Raw genomic sequence first — 20448 nt, forward strand, 5'->3', positions numbered from 1 at the left:
GACCTTTTCAGGGCAACAATTTGGGAAAAGAAACAGGAAGTCAGCCATTTTGGCCGGAAGTGGCCATTTCCTCCTTGCAATCATTTGGACGATTCGGGATTCACTTCGTAACGTGACATTTGGTAGAAATTAAGAAGACGCACCAAAACGTCGTGCCCAGAGAGGAACAGGAAGTCTGCCGTTTTACTGTGAAGGAATCTGCCATTGGAGCGTCACTTTTGGCTCTTTGCAGGAGGTTTTCTAAAACATTTGGAAAATTCAGCAAACACCAAATTTGGTCGCACAAAAAAAGGACACGCGAAGCGGCCATTTTAGGGACGCCGTCTGCGTGCCAATCACGGATAAGATGCACATTTTCAAATGGGTTAATTTGAAGCGCACGTATATTTCAAAAATATCTTCACATTTGGGAATTTGACTGCAAAATATCATTTACGGCTTCATAAGATGAAACCGTGTCACTAGGATGCAAACTTTTATTTATTATTTTTGGGGGGGGCGGCTTAGCAAAAGCTCATCTTAATCCCGTTCGGCGCTCCCGGCAAAGTTGAGCATCAACCTGCCGACTTTTGCGAGTGGACTCATTCCAAGCCCGACGTCGGCGATCCGGCACGTGCGCTCGGCCTGACCCCGCGTGACCTCGCCGCCGCTTCGACCCGGAGCTTTTCTTTGATCCGAACGGGAACGTCAACAACGTCTCTGCCCGTTCGCGCGCCCCCGAGCGCGGATTTTCCGGGGATTGGACGAGCGCTCGACGTACGTACGAGAGGACGTGCCAAAAAAAAAAAAGCTTCACGCCGCCTGCCGAGAGCTCATCGACGCGCTTTTGGATCAGCCCCCGTGCGTTAATTGGCGGCTTCAAATAAAGTCTCTCTTCCTCCCCGACGAGCTGGGACGCAGAATCGTGGCGCTCGAACAGAAAAGGACCCAAAACGGGGGCCGTGCTGCTCTTTGCAGTCCAAACGATGCAAAGATTTGCTATTTTGCCGATTGTCCAAGTGTGGCTCCCTCTAGTGCTGCACAGAGGAATCGCTGTCTGCGCACAACTCAATCGGATTTCACTTTTTGGGGGGATTTAGTGTGGAAAATAATGATTTATTTTTTTAGTGGACTGAGATAAGATAGTTATCACACCTGGAAAAAAAATCCTGAAAGCTGCACCTAATATTTTGAATTTATAATAAGGCAACCAAAAATATGAACCACGCCGTCGGCACACTTTTAATGTATTTAATATATTTCTTTAGTAGATAAAAACGAATGAGTGGTGGTAGTGAATATTCTACCGCGGTCTAAGTTTTGCACTCCGACATGAACCGAAGTGCAAAAGTCGGGTCACGTCGTCCCGAGGCAAAGTTGAAAGGTCGCCTTTGCCCTCTTGATGACTCCGCCCATCAGCGCCCGATTGCGGCGTCGATTCTTTTTTGTTTTTTTAATCCTTAAATACTGCAGAATTTAAGTACAGTTTCCAGGTTCAAGGTACAAGCGAGCCAACATAGGAGTATTGTGAGCATGAGCATGTTTTCTTTGTCCTCTGCAAAGAACGACTGCTGCTGACTGACGTGGCCGAAATGAGAATGACTATTATTGTCACCATGGCAACTGCCGCTACGTTCAAATATCTTTTTTTTTTTTGTGTTCGAAATATTTGTCCTGAAGAGAAAGAGGAACTCTTAGCCCGAGTGAAAGGCGGCCGCTGTCGTGAGATGAACTTTGGGGTGCCTCGGATCAAACGCCCGTTCCAAAGTTTCACTTTAATGTCCGCTAGATGAAAAATATGACACAAATCCTGAATTAGTTCAAGTCTGAATGGAAGCTTGCCGTCACACATGCTGATGATGCTCTTGAATTCCTTTTTATTTTCCTTGTTTGGAACACTAATGCAACTTGAAAAAAATCTTACACCGCCATCTACTGGAAAAGCACGGGACTGCGGAGAAGAGGGCCCTCGATTAGTACTAAATATTAATAGGTTATCGTATTTTGATTAACATGAAACTATTTAAAATAACACAATATTTAGAGGTGGTTTGACAAACTTTCTGCCAACGGGTCACCTCATCTAATTTGGGCCTTTGGTGGGGGGTGGGGGGGGAAATCCAAACAGTGGCATGTAAATGTACGTTTGGACACAATCACCGGTAGTGAAGTGGTAGAAGTTGCCGGCGCGGCCTCAAAAGGTGAGCGTCTGTCTGTAGAGTTCGTTGAGGACCACGTCGCCGCTCGAGCCCTCGGACAGGCCGCTGTCTGCAAACGTCGAGCCTGGGGGAGGGACAACAGTGTGAAAAAGTGACTAAAAGTCACACTTTCTTTTCGTCAAAAACCAAACAACGCGAATTCAGCGCCATCTTGGGGAGGTCGGATGCCAACGAACGATGTCGTAGTGGGTTTAGGAGCTGTATTGACATCTCAGTAGTGCTTTGGCATCATCTTTTGGCATTTTACTGTCGAGGAACTGCGTTCAAGTGAGTTGAGGTGCTTTATTTAGACCGAAATAATGCATTGCCGCCCTCTTGGGGCAGAAAATGATCATTTGCAGCAAGATAGTTCGGTGATGATGTGTTTGGGGCGCCTCATCGTGTACATTAGTAGTCGTGCGCCGTCCTGTAGCGGGCGTGGTACGTACCGCCGCTGGCGGTGCTGCCGCTGGCCACCGAGGAGCTCCGAGACGCCAGCGGGCGAGCCGACGCGCCCGACGTGGTCACGGTCAGCTTCCTCTTCTCCCGGGCGGCCGGCCGACTCCATTCTGACGCCATCGTGGCCGTTAGCTTCCTCTTGTACTTTTTTTTTTTTTTTTTTTCAATTTTACGGTACGCGCGTAACCACCTGAGATGTCGGCCAATCGCGGACGCCCGCAGCGCAGCAAAGTCCTCCAGTGGCGGCGGACGTTTTCCTTGCAGGCGCAGTGGAACACAAAGACGAAAAAACCTGCACAAGAAACTCAAATGGGTGTCAAGAAAGACACGGCGGCAGGAAGTAACTAAGTAGAAATACTTACTCACTCTATACAAGTACATTTTCAGGAAGCTGGACTTAAGTACTTGACTTTTATTCCTGACGTACAGATAGCTGTCATTTTTATTTTGTCCATCCATTTTCTTTGCCGCCTATCCTCACAAGGGTCACGGGACCCTGACCCGGTCGCCGGCTAATCGCACAGCACATGGAGACAAACGGTCGCCCTCACAATCACACCGACGGGGCAATTTAGCGTCTCCAATTAATGTTGCATGTTTTTGGGATGTGGGAGGAAACCGGAGAGCCCACCCGGAGAAAACCAACACAGGCACTGGGAGAACATGCAGACTTCACACAGGCGGGGCCGGGAATCGAACCCGGGTCCTCAGAACTGTGGGGCCAACGCTTTACCAGCAGGATTAAAAAATAGAAATAGAGTTATGTACTAGTACCGCCATCCCGAGGCACCTTGATGCCGACTATGGACGTTGCAGTGAGTTGAGGAGTTTCATTTTTGATCAAAGTAGCGCTTTGCTGCCATCTTGTGACACCTATCAGCAATTTGGAAAAAAAAACGTGGTAGCGGATTTTCCCAACTGGGTTCATTCTATATTGTTGAAAATTCATTTTCAATCTTTGCTTTACTCCTTTTCGGAGTCTTTGCATCGATTCATCTTTTATTTGATCACAGCAGGGATGTCATTTTACTCAAGTTCAGCTGGACGAAAAGAAAAGAAAAATTTGCTGCGCCGACCTTGCAAGGAGTTGAAAACGGTGAAGAGGTAGACAAAGGGCAAGCGGAGCGGCCCCCAGGCGAACAGCGCCAAGCCCCAGGCCAGGCCGAGCAGCGCCAGCAGGCCCGCCACGCTGCGCAGGTCGGCCGCCGCCCCCCGATGCGGCGACTGGTTGTGCGGGTTCTGACGCTTGATGCGGCGGAGCTGCGCCATGACCACGCCGAAGACCAGCAGGCACGAGGCGAAGATCAGCAGGAAGTAGGCCACCACGCCGCCGTAGAAGGCCGCGTCGCTGCGCAGCCAGCAGCTGCAAAAAAAGAAAAGGAAATCGGGACATGCGCAAGGAAAACGTGTCCGAATTGGAATTTTTGGTGGTTCATTCAGAGAGCGAACGACGGCTGCACGTAAATGGAAAATTGGTCATTTCCTGTGGATGCGACAAAAACAAACGCAGCTCCTCCGCTCGCTTCTACATAGCCGAGATGCCACCAGATGGCGCCAAATAAATATTTACATCTTAGACAATGTAAAAAAAAACAACAAAAAAAAAAACGCAAAACATTTTAGTAGCTTGCAATAATATGAAATATGAATAAAGATACGTTAAGCGCGTGTTTCAATTTTGTTGTTTTTCTAACCCTCTCTGGACCAAATGAGAGAAAAATCCGATACTTTCAGAAAATGATGCTCTGGACTTAAAATTCGCAACCCCTGATTGAGCTCTGCGCCAATACTTTTGTCCGTGGCGCGTACAGAATCTTGACCCGTCAAAAAGTGTCGGCGTTACTCACAAGTCACCCGAGGTGCCGTCCGTGGAGGGTCCAAACGCGACCGGACCGTAATTGTCTCGGTCCGCCGAGATCACCGCGGCCACGACCACGACCGGAACCCCTGTGCCGGGCGTCAACAGCGCTGTGAAAAACACCCGCGAGTCGGACCGCGACCAGTCGGTACTATCCGGGCGCTGACCCCAGCCAATGAGCGAGAACTTGAGCATGTATCTGCTGAGGTACGGCGTGAAGACCCGCACGATGCTCAGGTACATGTGCAGGGCCTCGAGCCCCGCCCACGTGAAGGAGCTGAGCAGGAAGTAGTGCAGGGAGACGGCGGCGGCCGCGCAAAGCCCGCGGGCCCGGAACCGCGCCAGCCAGCCGTCCAGCAGGTAGGTCAAGTCCAGGAGCAGCAGGGACGAGCACAGCTGCACCAGAATCTTGGCCGGAACGTCGCGCAGCAACTTCCTGCGCACGTTGAAGCGCAAAAAACAAACGTGTGGAAAACCCAAAAAGTCGCGAGTGTGCGTCTGATCGAGGAGTCTTACGCAAACGAAAGGTACGTCAACAAGGTGGCGGCCAGAAAAATTGCAGAGAGGCCGCAGCCGACGTAAGTGATGATGGTGAGGACTTGGGCCTGCCGCGGGTCGCGTATCCCGCCCCCGGACAGGTCCTGGTGGGCACGGGAGAACGCACACCAGAACACCATTGACACCACCAACACAATTAACCGACTATTTGGTTCCCGCCCCCGAGGCAAAAACGTGGCGCTGACCAGCAGGATGGCGAAGGCGGTGAGATGGTTGCAGGCGCACGTGGTGGCCCACGGGGTGGCGCTCACCACCGAGCAGCCGGCCGAGTTCCAGCCGCCTTCGCCGCCTGAAAATCGCCGACAACGTTCCTCACGGCGCCGGTTCAGACTCGTTCGGACGGCGGACGAGCTCACCGTTCCTGGCGACGTCCCAAAAGGCGCAAACGGCCTCGTCGTCGGTCTGCCGTGTTGAGGAAGCAAAAGTGAAGAGGAGGCTTTATGCGTTCGGCGGTCGTGTTCGCGCGGACTGACGTGCGCGGGTCGGCGGTGTCGGATGGTGAAGCGGACGTCGTCGCTCAGGTTGCTGACGGACACGTTGCTGACGCTGCACGCCAGCACCGGACTCACGGCCGTCTGATTGCTCAATGTGGCGTCCTGGAACGAAAAAGTTCTGAAATCTCAGATCCAGGCCAGTCTAACGCCGCCATCTAATGGTCCCTTTTTGTCATGACAGCTACATCAGAGCTTGAATTTCACAGACAAGCTGGGCAACACGGCGTACTTGACAAATGTATTCGTCGCCAGCAGGAAACGGTCGGCTTCCGCACATTCCGTGGCCGTGAACAAGTTCGTGCCGAGCGGACGCACCTGGAAGAGGACGGCTTTGCTGTAGAAGGTGAACTGGACCCTGTCCACCCGCTTGCGCTCGTCCTCGCTCAAGGCCTCCGTGACGGTGGACGGCAGGTACACGGAAGCCACGGTGGACTCGGCCCTCCTGGACCCGTTCGCACCGTTCATCTGCAAAAAAAAAAAAAAAAAAAAAAATGCACAACGAAAAAACCCAGGCAGGTTTTGTTGCCGCTCTGACAAACGCCACCTGAACGTCGCCGGTGTTGGAGATGTCGACCGACACGGCGGGAAAGTCGCGTCCGTCCACTTTGCGCACGGCCAGAACCAGCGAGCGGGACGACAGGACCGCAGAGGCGTCGCTTACGAGCAGCTTGAGGCCCAAGTCCTCCACCATGCTGATGATCCTGAAAACAGATTATGTTCTACTGTATGGAGTTATTACTCAATATTTCTACACAGAGCAATATGTGGGAAAAACGGGTGACAACTAGGACGTGACGCGTCGGCGTGACCTTGACCTGTCGGCGGACGCGGCGAGGGCGGGACGCTGGGCGTCCATCAGGTTGCTGACGATGCGGACGACTTTCTGGGCCAACCCTCGAGGCACGCCGGGAGCCTCCAGAAGCTTCTCCAGCTCGGCCGCCAGCCGCGCCACCTGCCGCGTCCGACAGGAGACGCCGCCGGTCAGTAGCCGAGCGGTGGATTCCGCGAGGCCGAACGGTCGCCCGTCCGGTCGGACTCGACTTTGACCTGGGAGGATTTGAGCTGAGACGCACGCCGGGTTTCTTCCACAAGTTTGTCCGCTCGCCGCTCCAGATTCGTCTCCGTGCCCGAAGATGACGAGGAAATCATCGCGATTGCTTGAGAGGAATTTAAGGGTTTGAAAATTTGACTTGGAGGCTACGTGAATGTACACCAGTGGCGAACATCCAGGCGGTACCGATTGTGGATGTTTCACCTTTTGTCCATTGACGGTGAACCGCTCCAGATGACGTCTTTGGCAGTTGTTTTTGTTCGGATTGAAGGTGTGAAAAAGCACAACCCGATGTATCGCCCACCACTGATGTACACTCACGTTTAGCAGCCATTCTTAGCGGGTGAGGTCAGTTCTGGACTGGCGTCGTTACCTTGACTTTGGCGCACCTCCGTCGCGGTGACGGCGGTCGACGCTCGAGCAAAAAGTTCACGCCAGGCTCCAGCTGTTGTACTGAACTGCACTTGGTGTTGGGGGTGATTAAGTGCCGATGTCCTGGACGCGTTGTTGCGACCGTTGGTTGTTATCTGGTTAAGCGCTTCACCCGCGAGCTCAGCTGTCGCGCGGTCGACCGGTGAAGTCATCTCGCCGGATGTTGTCCCGTTATACGAACTTGGATGTTGGTTTTCGTCAACAGCGGTTGCGTTGTGACGCCCGGCATCCGCGCTGACGTTGTCCAGTTGTGCGTCGACGGGGGTTGTTGTCGTAAATGCTGGCGTAGTCGCGGGTGGACTGTCGCGCACATTTACCACGACGGTGTGTGTAGTTTCCCTGCTCTCTATCGTGAGGGAAAACCTGCTGTCGGGTGTGGTTACGTCGGTGACCGACTGAGGCGACGGTGGTGTGAAATTTGTGTCTTCGATGAGCGGCATTATCGCACCGTCGTTGCGCGACGCTGTGACGTTGTCTAACGTTGTGCCATTTACAGGACGCGGAAAGGTTTTCTGTGTACTTTGCTCGTCAAAGGATGCAGCCGAAGGCGTCGTTAGACTGTTTTGTAACGTGTCTTTGATGAGGATTGTCTTCGTACTCGTTGTAGTTCCACGGAGGTCCGTTGTGCGATTGTCACTGGGTGTTGATGCGTTAGATGCTCTAATATTGTGCACTGTTGTGTCATTTGGAAATACTTTGCGTGTAGAAACGCTGTCAAAGGCTGTAGGCGAAGGTGTAGTTAGCGGTGTGTCTTTAATGATGGCTGTTATCGTACTTATTGTAGCTTCACGGAGGTTTTCTGAGTCAGTGAGTGTTGTGCCGCTTGCTGTGACATTGTACGCCGTTGTGTCATTTTCAGTGGCTTTGTGTGTAGTTAAATTGTCAAGTGGTGTAGAAGAAGGTAGGCTTGCGGTGTATGGTGACGTGTCTTTGATGAAGGGCGTTGTTGCACGTTCTTTGTACTCAAGCGTGCTGTCGGCAGATGCTAATAACCTGTCGGTAGTCGTTTTGTACATCGCGGGGAGCTGCGCAAAAGATTTGTGTGCCGTTACATTGTGTGTCGATGTCGTGGTAGGCGTACCGAGGTCGTACACCGACGTGTCTTTGCTATCGGGTGTTATTGTGCTTACGTTGTGCTCGAGTGTGTTGTTAGCAAATGCTCGGAAATAGTCAGACGCTGTGTTATGCGCTGTTGTGCCATTTGTGGTTGTTTTGTAGTGTGTAGTTATATTGTGAAGTGATGCCAGGGAAGGTGTACTCAGGTTGTAGTTTGACGCGACTTTGCTGAGGTGAGTTATTGCGCTTCCCGTTGTAACGTTGTTGTTCAGGGTGTTTTTAGCAGCCGGTCGTAATGTTTGCGCTCTGTCGGAAACTGTTGCGTCACTTGCAAGGTGTGTAAATCCTTTGTAGTGTGCTGTCACGTTGTAGTGCGATGTCGCGGCCGTTGTCGGCGGGTTGGATGGTGACGTGTCTTGGATGAAGGGTGTCAGTGAACTCAGTGCAATCGCATTGTTCTCAATTGTATTGTGGGCAGATGCTGGTAACGAGCTAGTTGTCGTGTGATTGGATTTGTGTGAGCTCGCGGCAGGTGTGCGCATGCTAGGTGAGAGGCCATCGGGCGGGCTGCGGCCAGAAGGTGGGGCTAAACCTGGAGCGCTGGTGGGAATGGCGGAGGGAGAGCCGGTGACGTCCGATGACGTCGTCGCGTCGTTTATTGACTGTGTGTCGGGAGAGGTCACCGCCGATGGGTTTGGGGCCCCGAGTGAAGTTTTTTCACCGCGGCTTCGAGCCGTCACCGGGACTGACTGAGGCCCACGACGGCGGAGGTCAGTCGCCGTCGAAACTGAAAGCCATAAATCCAGTCGAATGAATCGAACGCAGCGGGCAAGTTGGCAATTTGAGACGACGGTGAGCACAGGTTGACTTGTTCGAGCTTGGTCAGTCAGGGGAGGGTCACGGAGAAGCCGTTCAGCCTCGATTGACCCAAGTTTTGGGGTTAAGGATTTCAGGTTAATTGTTACAGTGAGGAGTTCCGTTTAAGGATTAAAGTTTAGGGTCTGGGACGCGAGCATTGGGATTAAGTTAAGGTTTGGTTTTAGCACTGAGGGCTAACGTAAAGCGTTTAGTTGTAGAGTAGGGTTCCAGTTCATGGGTTTGCGCCAGATGCAGGTTTTTTTGGGGTAAGTTTTCGCGAGTCACCAGCGGTCTATAAACACGAGCTGCAAATTTACATTGAAAATTGTTTGTTGGAGATTTAAGCTGTTTCAAATGTAAGATATGTTCCTTAAAAGTTGAGATTCATTGGTTTAGGGCTTGGGCTGAGATTTGAGGTCAGGGTGCTTCTCAAAGACAAATTGGCCACTAGAAATGACTTACCAGTTGGAGTGGCGAAATAGCCTTCCAATTCGCTAGCTTGTGCTAAGGACAACAAAGGTGCTCGTTAATACTCGAGTACTTACTCAAGCCACCAAGAAGGAATCGTAAGAAGAGCGGCGACATTCACCGCAGGGGAGGTCGCGGTCCGTCTGCCGGGCCCTGGGGCTGGTCACGCCCCAGAAGCGAGCGTCCCAGCCGATCACCGCGCCGTCCTCGCAGGGGCCGCGGCGGGCCAGGTCGGCCCACATCCGGAACATGTACACCTCCACGCGACCCGCCGGGGCGTCGGCCGCCCGCCGCCGAGGTCGGCAGCCCAGCCAGAGCGAGCCCGAGGGCGGGACGGCCCGGGCGACGACCGTCCGCTTGGCCACCAGACGTCCGGCCACCTAAAACCGACAGGTTAGCTGCCACCGCCGCCATCCCTCATAATAATACGGTAAACGCCGTTTGAATTTCCAAATGATTTTCATCACAACGTTCCATCATTGGTGAGATTGCTTGCGAACAGCGCGAAGGCGACGCTGCAAAGTCAAAATTTGACAGCAAACTGTTGAGGACGCCTCATTTTGACGACACCTTGTTAGTGTTATCATTAACGTTCCATCTTTTTTTTTTTTTAAACAAATCAACTTTTCCATTTTTAATTTCTTGAAACAAAAAGAGCAAATATTTTGTAATTTTCAATTCATAGAAACGCTGACAAATTTTACGTTGTTTACGTTGCAAAAAAATATCTAAAATACAAAAAGGGGGTATATTGGAAGCGGTGGTCTCCTGACCTCCAGGCTGAAGGAGTTCCCGGGCACGTCCCTCCTCAGGCACACCCTGTGCCACCGATCCGGCGCCAGACTGACGGGGAAGCGGTGGCGGACCCCCAGGAGCCACCCGTACAGCGCCCCCTCGTCCCCCTCCAGGCCCAGCTCGGGCCCGGGGTCGCGGACCGAGCTGTAGGAGAAGGCCACCCAGGACCCCGGAGCCAGCACTCTCACGTCCAGGCACACGCTCATCTGGAGCAGCGAGGGCACCGAGGCGCTCCCCTGCAGGGTCCAGTGGTCCTCGCAGCCGTGCAGAACCGCCTTGGTGTCCCCCAGGAAGTAACCGAATGCTTCAACAGAGGACGGGAGCAATTCGCTCGTCTTGCGATTGCGCTCTGTATAGCTAAAGTAGGTCCCACCGTTGTGGTTCCGGCACCAAGTCCCTGTTCAAGTGTTCACTTAAGAGCGACTTATTTCCGACTTCAAAGTTCGAAGCACTTCGGGGGAAGCCAAAACCAGCGGGGAACTGGCCCCAGCACCGGAACCACATTCGCTGGGAGTGGGGAATTCCTACCTGCGACTGGAGAAGCTCCCAAACAGAAGAGCCAGAGGACTCGGAGGAAAGTCCTCTCCCGCGTCGTGGTTCTGGAAACACGCCTGGGCAAAAGTATTGGGACGGGCCACGTCAGATCGCCTTTGGGTCGCGCTGATGTCGACACGAACGCTGACCATGACCCCTGACCCTCAACCTCGTCCTTTCTCAGCCTCTGGACGCCAACGGCGGATTGCGTCTTCGCTCGGGTTTTATTCGCCGCCTCATTGTCCCGCGGCCTTCGGGCCTCTCCGTCGCTTTTATGCCCCGCATATCGCGTGTCAAGCTCTCAACGGCTCATATTTACACCGCGTCACGCCACGTTTGACGACAATGGACTTTTCCAAAAAAAAAAAAAAAATGTTCCTCTTAACGGCGCAAAAGACGTTGAAATAAATGTATTACCGGATCCATTTGGAGTTTTCCCTCAGGTCGTCATCGTGCTCCTTCTTCATGTCTTCCTCCTCCTCCTTTTTTCGGCGCCGTGAATTTTGGCTGGACGATAAAAGCGAGCGCATCTCACTCGCTTTTGCGGCGCCGCGTTGGTGCGCTCAGGAAATGACAGACCCGGCGGGGACACGCCCACACGGAGGAGGGGGGCGGGTCGAACGAGCGTCCGTTCGCCGTTCATCCCTTCATCGGCCCGCGTTGCTCGTGCCTCGTGGCGATCGTCAAAGACTTTCGGCCGATCTTTGCTTTCCATCAAGCTTCAACTTGTCATCCCTGAACGCCCCTCTTCCATCCATCCGTCCGCCCCCAAATACATCCTTCCCTTCTCATTTGTTTTCCTCCATTTATCCCTCCGTCCGTCCGTCATCCGTATAGCAATGGATGAACGCATTGCACCCTATCCTGTCATCCATCCGTGATCTCTCCATCAGTCCGCCCCATTCATCCGCGTGCGCGTCTTCCCTTCGCGAACGGCGTCATCTATCCATCGCCCGCATTATCCTTGCATCCATCATCCCTCCATCAGTCCAACGGACGTCCTTCTATCGCTCATCCTTCATCCATCCGTCTACGTTCGCAGAAGGACCGGAGGGCAGCAGCTGCCGCAACAGGATGCGAGGCCCAGACGGTTCCTGGACAGAGTATTAGCCTTCATTTGATCCCTCGCGTGTGTGTGTCGAAAACAGCACACAAATATGCGCAATATGAGTCCAAAAGAACAACACCGCGCCTTGGGAGATGATTTGTGAAATGAATTCCGGGTAGAAAAACGTTCCGCAGACACTCCCACGCACGCACAGGCGTGGCCGTGAATTTGAGGAATGGTATCACGATGGCGGTCCGGCAGACGAAAACATCCCCGGGGCCCCCGCGGAGCCTTTGCAGCTGGACACCAGGGGGCGCTGACGGCTGCGCCCCCCCCCCCCCCTCCTCAGGTGTCGGCCGGCCTTTGTTCGCTTCCACTGAGGAGGAAACCCAACGCAATCGGATCACAAGGGTGATACGACAAAACACTTCGGGGGGGGGGGACTTGAAGACTTTTCAGGATTTGGGATTTTCGGTATCCCGCTTGAACAGATCCGGCCCTGGACTCAGCAGATCTTGAGCTACAGTACCAAAATAAAAGTGTTTTTAAAGCGTAAATCGGTCACAAATCGGACCTGGACACAGTAAAGGATCGTTCGGCAACCTTTTTTACACGTTCTTTGACATTTCCTCATCTTTCCCTCATAATGGCCACACAACATTTGTACAGTGTACCGCGATACATATTCCCTTTGCACCATAACGCTACATACGACATACGTGGAGCGTGAGATATCTAAAGTTGCCAGACTTCATTTTTCTGCCTCATAATCGCCGTGCCGAGCCAAGATTTACTGCCTAATCTTTATCTTCTATTCAAAAGTGGTGCTTATCTGAAATCAAAGGGATGCAACACCGCCATCTGCTGGCGTCTGCTATTCAATACAGTCACGTGGAAGCTGGAATTTCACACGCAATCTAGGCAAGACCGCTGGATAAATGTACTTTTTGAGCATATTCGCGGGTGGCAGGAAATGTTCGTCTCCCGGTTAACCAATAGAAACGTCCGCGCCAGCGAATGCGCTCGTGAGGTCAAGAGTTGCAGAAAACGGCCGACGACTGCCGTGGCGTCACGTCCGAACCAGCAACAACTCCAGTTTGCTTGAACCACTGTGGCTTTATTTGTCCAGCATTGGCGTACAAAAACACGGTCCGAGGACAAAAGTATTGGGACACCCGCAGGAAGTGAAAACTCGCGTCCAGCAAAACTTTCCAAAACGACGGAAGAAATTTTGCCTCCATTCGTGAGGTCGACGTGCACTGGAAAAAAAAAAAGATTGAAAAATGAATTGAGAGTTCGGCCTCGAATGAGTATTATTATGGGGTGCGTCCCAGTACTTTTGTCCACCCGCTGTGCCGCGCCAACATTCGCCAGCGTCCGTTCCTCCCCGCCCCCGAAAGCCCGAGCTCGGCTCTTTGGTGGTTTTCGCCCCGTTGCCACGGAAACGACACATCTCGCTCCCCGGCGATAAAAATGTGCATTTGGCGAGCATTTTTTTTTTTTCCCCCTCCGCCGCCGCGCTCACCTCTCAAGTCGGCAGTCTCCATGGCAACCGGCCGGTCGGAGAGTCCGACGCGGGAAACACTTTCAGCGTTTATTCCGCGTTCTTGAGATCCAGGTCATGGTCCGTGTACTAGTACACTTCATATCCTCGATAGTAAGACAACTTGAGCATCCTAGTGGGGCGACTGCATGCCACCAGTTTTGTTGTGTTCGGCGTACCACCCACATAGACGGTTTCTTTGACGCCGCTTTCAAAAGGGCGCTCCTCCCTATCCAGAATTTAGCCTTGAACGCACGTCTCTTCCGGTTCTGGACCTGAAAAAGCCGCCCACCGACGTGCCGCACCTAAAACGCCTTGAGCAAAACTGCTTTCCTTGACTCACACTCTGTGGATGACCATCACAGAGGTAATCGAGATCCTACTAGTACGCTTGATTGTTTCACTCGAGGACTAAGGATGTACTAGTACTTGGATCTTGAGCTGGATCTCGAGGCGAATGTCTCTCCCCAGCCCCCGCGGTCAGACCGTGGTGATTTGGTCGACCACTCGCGTGCCGTCGCTCATCTCCACGCACTCGACTTCCTGCCGGGGGGCGTCCCCGCCGTCGGGTCGGCGGGCTCGGCTTTTGGACGGGGGCAGGAAGGTGAGCAGGGTGGGGAGGAAGGCCAGCGCGTGCAAGGCGGAGCAGCCGGCCGTCAGCGCCAGGCAGCGGAAGAGGGTGCGCGTCAGGTTGGAGCGCACCGAGCCCACGGGCGCCAAGGCGGCGCCGTAGCAGAGGAAGGCCTGCAGCGAGGGGACGCCGTGCCGCTCCAGCGCCACCCTCACCCAGCGGGTCCTGCTGTCTCCCCGGCCGGCCGCAAATCCGCACAAGAGCGGCGCGCTGCAGTCGGCGGCGTGGCCCAACGCCAGGATCAGGCACAGCACCGACACGCAGTCCAGTTCCACGCCCCACAGGGTCATGAAGCCCAGGACGCCGAACTGCACCGAGAGCAGGGTGAGCCCCAGCCAGACGGAGACGAGGGGCTCCACCACGGCCAGGGAGGACAGACCCAACAGGAAGAGGACGGCCAGGAGCGAGTGGCGCAGCGGCGAGCTGACGGCGGCAGCGTAGCGGTCCAAGTACACGAAGGACGGGTTGAAGATGAGGAAGCGCACGCGGGAGGTGAGCGACAAGCGGCGCAGCGTGTCCAGCAGCACCGACATCTCCTCGCGCTTGTTCTCCGTGGTCTTGGCCACCAGGAAGATGCGCGACGCCGCCACGTCGGGCTCCTCGCCCGGGCCCCGCTCGGCGAAGATGATGTCGTCGGCGAAGTGGGCGAACTGAGGCTCGCGCAGGAAGTCCTGGCGGAGAGTGCGGGTGAAGTTGTCCCGGGGCGAGCTGGTGGAGCGGTTTTGCTCCGACAGGTAGGCCAGGTAGGCCTCGAGCCAGCTGATGCGCTGGAAGCCTTTGGCGTACTCCAGCAGGTCGCGCTGCACCGAGGCGTTCCAGTAGGGGGCGCTCTCGTAGATGTAGAAGCCGATGACCGGCGAGTAGGAGCTGAAGTAGCGCTGCTGGGCGCGGGTGTACGAGACCGTGGCCGTATCCATGGCGACCAGGCCGCTGGGGTCCGAGCCCTGGGCCACCTGTCGACGATCGTTTTCACATTTTGAAAACCCCGACTCACGATCCGCGACTGCATTTGACGTCTCACCTGCAGGAAGCCCATCAGCCCGAAGGAGATGTAGACCAGGTAGAGCAGGACCACGAAGGGCTTGACGTAGGTATTGGTGATCCAGTCTCCGTAGCAACGCCTCACGCAGCCCAGCAGGAGGTGCGAGTCCCGGGGGCGGGAATCCGCGGCGCCCGTCAGGTGCTCGGCGGCCACGTAAGTGCGAGCGTGCGCCAGGTCGGCCGGGCGGGGCGCGTGCGGCGTCCCCGTGGCGGTCTGCGCCTCGTCCTGGTAGCGGGTGTACATCAGGCACCGGTACCAGGCCGGCTTGGAGTCCAGCCGCTCCTGTTTGGGCACCCGTCGGCAAAAGCAGCCGTGCCGGTAGCCCGTCTCCAGGTAGCCGGTGAAGACCAGGCACGAGCTGTAGAAGGAGAGCACGTAGGCGTAGCTGACGGCCACCGCCAGGGCGGCGGCGCGGCAGAACAGCCGCACCGCCTCCATGTTGGTGAGCGGCGAGGCGGCCAGGCCCAAAGTCAACAGGTGGAGCGCCGTGGAGCCCGAGAAGCGCAGCATGACGTCCTCGAAGACGCTCGCCACGCGCTCCTTCACGTGCTGGTCCTCGCGAGTGCGACGCCAGGACGACAGCATCTCGAAGGCGCCGAACAGGCCGTGACCTGCGGAGCGGAACGAAAAAACAGACTTGTCCAATCTCGTCCAAAACTTCGTGACCTGCGAGGGGAAATGAGGGGGGGGGGGGGGACTTTGGCTTTTGACATGGTTCTATATCGCGGCGGGGGGCACTTTATACTAACAAAAGTGAAAATCTAACAGCGCCTGATCGGGTTCCGGTCTGGATCTACGCCTTGGATCCTGGAGACCCGCATTTGGACCGCGCTGTCGCCGGAATCCAACCGCGTCTCTTCGCTTCCGACGGGCATCCGGCAGTGAAAGTCGTTTCCAAAATGGCCACCGGAAGGGGGCGGGATCAAACAAAGCCTTCTTTTTTTTTTTGAAATTATGAGTCATCATGTTTCGGTTTCGAATATATCACGGCAATGATGCGGCAAAAGCGTTTTTTTTTTTATTTTGCGATCATATTTCAGCGGCGGAGCCTCAGCGGGCGCATTTCGGTTTTCCGGCCTCCTTCGCTGGTTGCCACGGCGGCAGCCTCGGCACGCATATAATAAAGCTCGACACCCCCCCCCACCCCCCCTCCACTTAGGTGACCTCGACACGACAAAGCGTTTCACACCCCGGATGGGAACCAGCCAGCCGATCCGTCGGGGTAGACAAACGAAGTTGTGACAATCGCTGCGGGACGTTTGTTTGGATTTGCTTTTTTTAGCGTTCTGCCATCTTTCTACCAAACGGCACTTTTTGTGGGCGCGGCGGGGGGGGGGGGGGGCGTCAACTATTCCCCCGACTGCGCTTCTCTTCTTTTGGGCCGTTATTTTAAGAAAAATCCCTCCTCCAGATTACAGAAGAATTTCAAGAGCTGACGAAAATGTCGTCACGTCCCTCCAACTGCAAGCCTCTCGTCAAACGTCTTCTTTTGCTGTTCAGGCCCCCCCCCCCAATAATTCCCACAATCGAGACGCTTCTTCCCTTCATCGAAGACCGTGAATTGCGCAGAGGTGCTTTTTTTTCACCCCCCCCCCCCCCGGCATCCGGACAACCTGCAAGTCTTCGGACTTTGGGTTCGGTTTCTCCGCTGCCGAGTCAGCTCGTTTCCCCCTCAGTGGACTGATTTGTTTCGCCGCAAGGTTTTTCTTTCTTGGGGGGGGACGACTTTCTTCGCTCAGCGGTGCAACGTGAAGTCAGCGGCACGACTCCGACGAGTCGAGGTCACGGCCTGGGAGAGGATGACGTCCGCCCCCCCACGGACGCTCGTGGGGGGGAGGGGGCGCATCAGGTGCAGCATATAAACAACAACAACATCAAATCAATTGGAGAGTTCGCCTCCTGCGGCGTTTCATCTTTTCTTTGGGCGGCGATTTCTGCAGCGTGGAGGCCATTTTTTTTCCTCTCGCTATCAGCAATTTGATTGGCGGGTTGCTGAAAGACCGCAAAAAACGCCCGCTTTGAAGCAAATCGAGCGGACGTCGCTTGGAACGCGGCGGTTCCGGGTTCCACGTCTGCTCTTGAGCTCAGGAGAAACAGACCGAGACTTCAGGACTGCAACGTAGACACTCGCACGGAAGCAACGAAGACTGTCGCAACTAAGCTGAGGTCACATTGATCATTTTGGGCGGATGATAGAGAATATATGCCTGCGAGGATTTTTATATGATCGCTCTACATGTGTTGCTGCACAGTTTGTGTTCTAACCTCAGATTTGAAAGGTTTATAAATATCGGAGGAGAGGCCAACTTTGTTTTGTTATGGGTTAGCATTAAGCTAGCGGACTTTCGTAAGCCAAAGTTATCTGGTTTGATCGAATGCGTATTGTTCTAAAAATTCTCTTCAGGCAACATGAAAAACTCCAATTGGGTCCAGAACACTCCGTGAACACTCCGTGAAGTGAAGGATGACAAAGGCTGAACGACTCCGGACTCACCCAGCATGACAAAAGGGATGCCCAGGTAGGTGGAATTGTAGGTGGAGCCGCTCAGGTTGAGAATGCCCGCCGCCGTCAGCCCCGCCAGCGTGACGGACAGCAAGGCCAGCGCGCCCAACCACGGCTTGGAGCGGACGCAGTCCCGCATGGAGCAGCACAGGACGGCCAGCGCGCCGCACAGCCCCAGGCCGGCCAGCAGGGGGCGACGCGCCAGCACCGAGGACAGCTGGAAGTCGGTCCTGAGGGACGACGACGTGGCCGGGTAGAAGCCCAGCTGAGGGTGGAGCGCCGCGAAGTCCCGCAGCCGCCCGCAGAAGGCCTTCTCCCATTGGTCGGCCACGCCCTCCATGAGGCCGCCGCGCGCCTGCAGGTAGTAGGTCAGCTGGAGCGCCCGCGCCGAGCGCACGCCCTCGCCCCGCGACCCCCGCGCTCCCCGGGGCCCGGCCTCGGGGGCCCAGCTATGCACGCCGCCCAGCTGGTGGCCGACGTACGCCCGGCGCCCGTCCGCCAGCCGCGTGATCGGGTAACGCAGGACGGGCGCCGAGCGGTTGGCGGCCCGGGCCGAGCGGATGTCCTCCATGGCGCGGATGATGTCGTCCACGATGCACGCGTTCTTGTCGTCGGGGAGACACAAGTGCGAGAAGGAGTAGTTGAAGCTGTTGGGCCCGCTCGGGGGCACCGTCACCTGCATCTGGTAGATCAGCCTGTGGAGCTGAAATCAGGAGCCCAAAAAAAAAAATTCTAAAAATTGAGGATGAACTGCCAGCCACAAATTTGCGGGAGTTTCGGCCGGGGTGTGTGCATTTTTTTTTTTTCAGAAGCCTCATTTAATGTTGATACACTAACAAAGAATCATCAGCGGTTGCCATGACGATGGGACAACACTGCCAACATCTCCACGGTTACCTAGCAACAAGCCAGATGCCAGTTGCTGCCTTGCTTGTCCTCAACTTTTTTTCTGCAGTTTGTCGACAACCCGTCGACTTTCTACATCGACCAATTTGATTCGTTTGCTTTTCATTTAATATCATGCTTGAATCCTTCAAGGCATTTATCGACTTTTAAAAGTGTTCCGGTGCAATCTTCTTTTATTGCAGCGTTTCATTTGGTTTCCTGTTTTGACTTTTTGCTGGCCGAGGAGCAGAGCTTGACCAATGAACCAATAAACTTGTGCGCTATAAAAGTGATTCATAAACTCAATCAAAATCAATTAATTGCAAAGAGGTTAATTTAGTGCCTCTATAAAGGAAAATGCGGAGCCTTTATTAGGTTCGCAACCTAATAATCAATACCAGAGCTGGAGGAAAATCACCTGATATTGGCAAAGATGATCACGCTCAACAACTTTGATTTTCCAAATGTTATTGCTGTAATTTGATATTATAAAGTGATTCAACTTCTTCTGAAAGCTTTTTTTATGTGCTACTTTCATCACGACAATCACATCCTGGATGTATGACAATGTTGATCTCATTTGAATGACTGTCGCAGATAGTCACAGTGACAGTCTTCAAATTCAAATGGATCACATTGATCTGCTGTAAATAGAAATTAAGATGACACATTTCTATTAAATTCTGTTTGTGAAATTTCTCTTCTTTTTTTTCCAAGCATACGTTTTCAAGTGACAAACAGAAATGGGCTGCAACCTCCTGCTTGCGTGCCTGTTCTTTTGTTTCCATTTTCCATATTTCCCACGCAGCAAGTGCAGCATATTTTGTCGCCGAATAACGTGGAGAAGCGGCGCTTACCTTGAGCACGGTGTCCAGATGCGGCGGCTCCAGCACGCTCCCCCGCCGGGCGGTGACGATGACGCGGCCGTAACGTCCGGGCGTCTGCAGGTCCGAGTAGAGGGCGTGCTTGGAGTGGTTGATGGGGAAGAGGCTGTCCACCAGGTTGCCCTCGATCTTGGCCAGGCTGTGCTTGGGCGCCAGCAGGCTCTGCACGTCCTCCTCCACGCGGTAGCGGCTGAAGCTGGCGCCCAGCAGCACGGCGAGCAGCACCGGCACCGAGGCGAACAACACCGGCTGGCCGGCCACGAAGCGGCCCAGCGCGCGGAAGCCGCCGCTCAGGCCGGCGTGCAGCGCCCGGCGCAGCATGGCGGCGCGCGGCCGAGCGGGAGGCCCCCGCGCCGGCGGCGGCGTCCGCTCCAGCCTCTCCCAGCGAGCGGAAAGCCCCGAGGCTGCGCCGAAGAGCATCAGGGGCGGCCGGGCACATCGGCGGCGCGCGCCCCGCTTCTGTGCATCTGCGATGGGGGGAAGCCGAGAGGTGCGCCGGGGTGGGTGGGGCGGGGGTCCTCCTAATCTTCTCCACTCATCCGCTGTGAAAACCTTCCAATGTAGAGAGAGAGAATATGAATGTGCGGCGCGTCCTTCCATCCATCCATCCGTCCATCCCGTCCATCCCGTCCTCCTACCTGATGCTGCGTTGGGCACCCCCGCTCTGCGTCTTCCGACGGACTCAGCCCAGCCCGGCGCTGCTGCTGCTGCTGCTGAGCACCGGTAGGCACCGTGCGCGTGCATGTCATCCAGGGACGACGGTTGTGGGAACCAAGATGTCAAAATAAGAGCATTGCACACCGCAAAAGTGCCACCGGAGTGAGGTGAAAATATCACATCATCACACAAGGATTATCAAATTTGAGCAATTTGTCTCGAGGAAAAAGGAAAACCAAAGCAAACAGAGTGACCATTTCAAATTAAAAGCTCGCTTCTGCCAGATTGACGTCTTTGTACTGCTTTGGCACTGGAACGCAAATGAATGCTCAAATTCAGTCTGACGATCAATATGCACCAATTCGATTACAATATGTGTATTGAGTGTCACAGACAATCATCAACCAATTATTCGCTGACATTGATGATCAAATCCAACTTGATTATCGATATGCGTATCCTGCTTACAGTGATGCTGATCTAAACCTGGTTTTGGGAATTCTCAAGACTTGGAA

General features: G+C 54.4%; 2 protein-coding genes across 2 annotated transcripts; both read right to left on the minus strand.

Annotated features, from left to right (window-relative positions):
- Window positions 1-1792: 1792 nt before the first annotated feature.
- On the minus strand, window positions 1793-11207 carry LOC133493055 (adhesion G-protein coupled receptor G2-like). The gene is made up of 18 exons (XM_061805992.1): window positions 11158-11207; window positions 10890-11009; window positions 10735-10817; window positions 10185-10510; window positions 9533-9791; window positions 6362-6593; window positions 6091-6247; window positions 5862-6011; window positions 5526-5648; window positions 5409-5454; window positions 5238-5341; window positions 5011-5135; window positions 4662-4930; window positions 4484-4583; window positions 3713-3999; window positions 2827-2928; window positions 2627-2746; window positions 1793-2262 (listed from the first exon to the last, which is right to left on the minus strand). The coding sequence occupies exons 1-18, from the start codon at window positions 11205-11207 to the stop codon at window positions 2174-2176; spliced, it is 2742 nt and encodes a 913-aa protein (XP_061661976.1). The 3' UTR covers window positions 1793-2173.
- Window positions 11208-12970: 1763 nt separating this feature from the next.
- Window positions 12971-19612, minus strand: ptchd1 (patched domain containing 1). Its single transcript, XM_061805418.1, has 4 exons — window positions 19250-19612; window positions 17499-18210; window positions 14984-15615; window positions 12971-14915 (listed from the first exon to the last, which is right to left on the minus strand). Exons 1-4 carry the CDS (start codon window positions 19595-19597, stop codon window positions 13812-13814), a joined length of 2796 nt encoding a protein of 931 aa, XP_061661402.1. The 5' UTR covers window positions 19598-19612; the 3' UTR covers window positions 12971-13811.
- Between the last annotated feature and the right edge of the window lie 836 nt (window positions 19613-20448).

This window comes from Syngnathoides biaculeatus, chromosome 19, assembly GCF_019802595.1.
Source record: "Syngnathoides biaculeatus isolate LvHL_M chromosome 19, ASM1980259v1, whole genome shotgun sequence".
In the NCBI taxonomy this organism is placed as follows: Eukaryota; Metazoa; Chordata; class Actinopteri; order Syngnathiformes; family Syngnathidae; genus Syngnathoides; species Syngnathoides biaculeatus.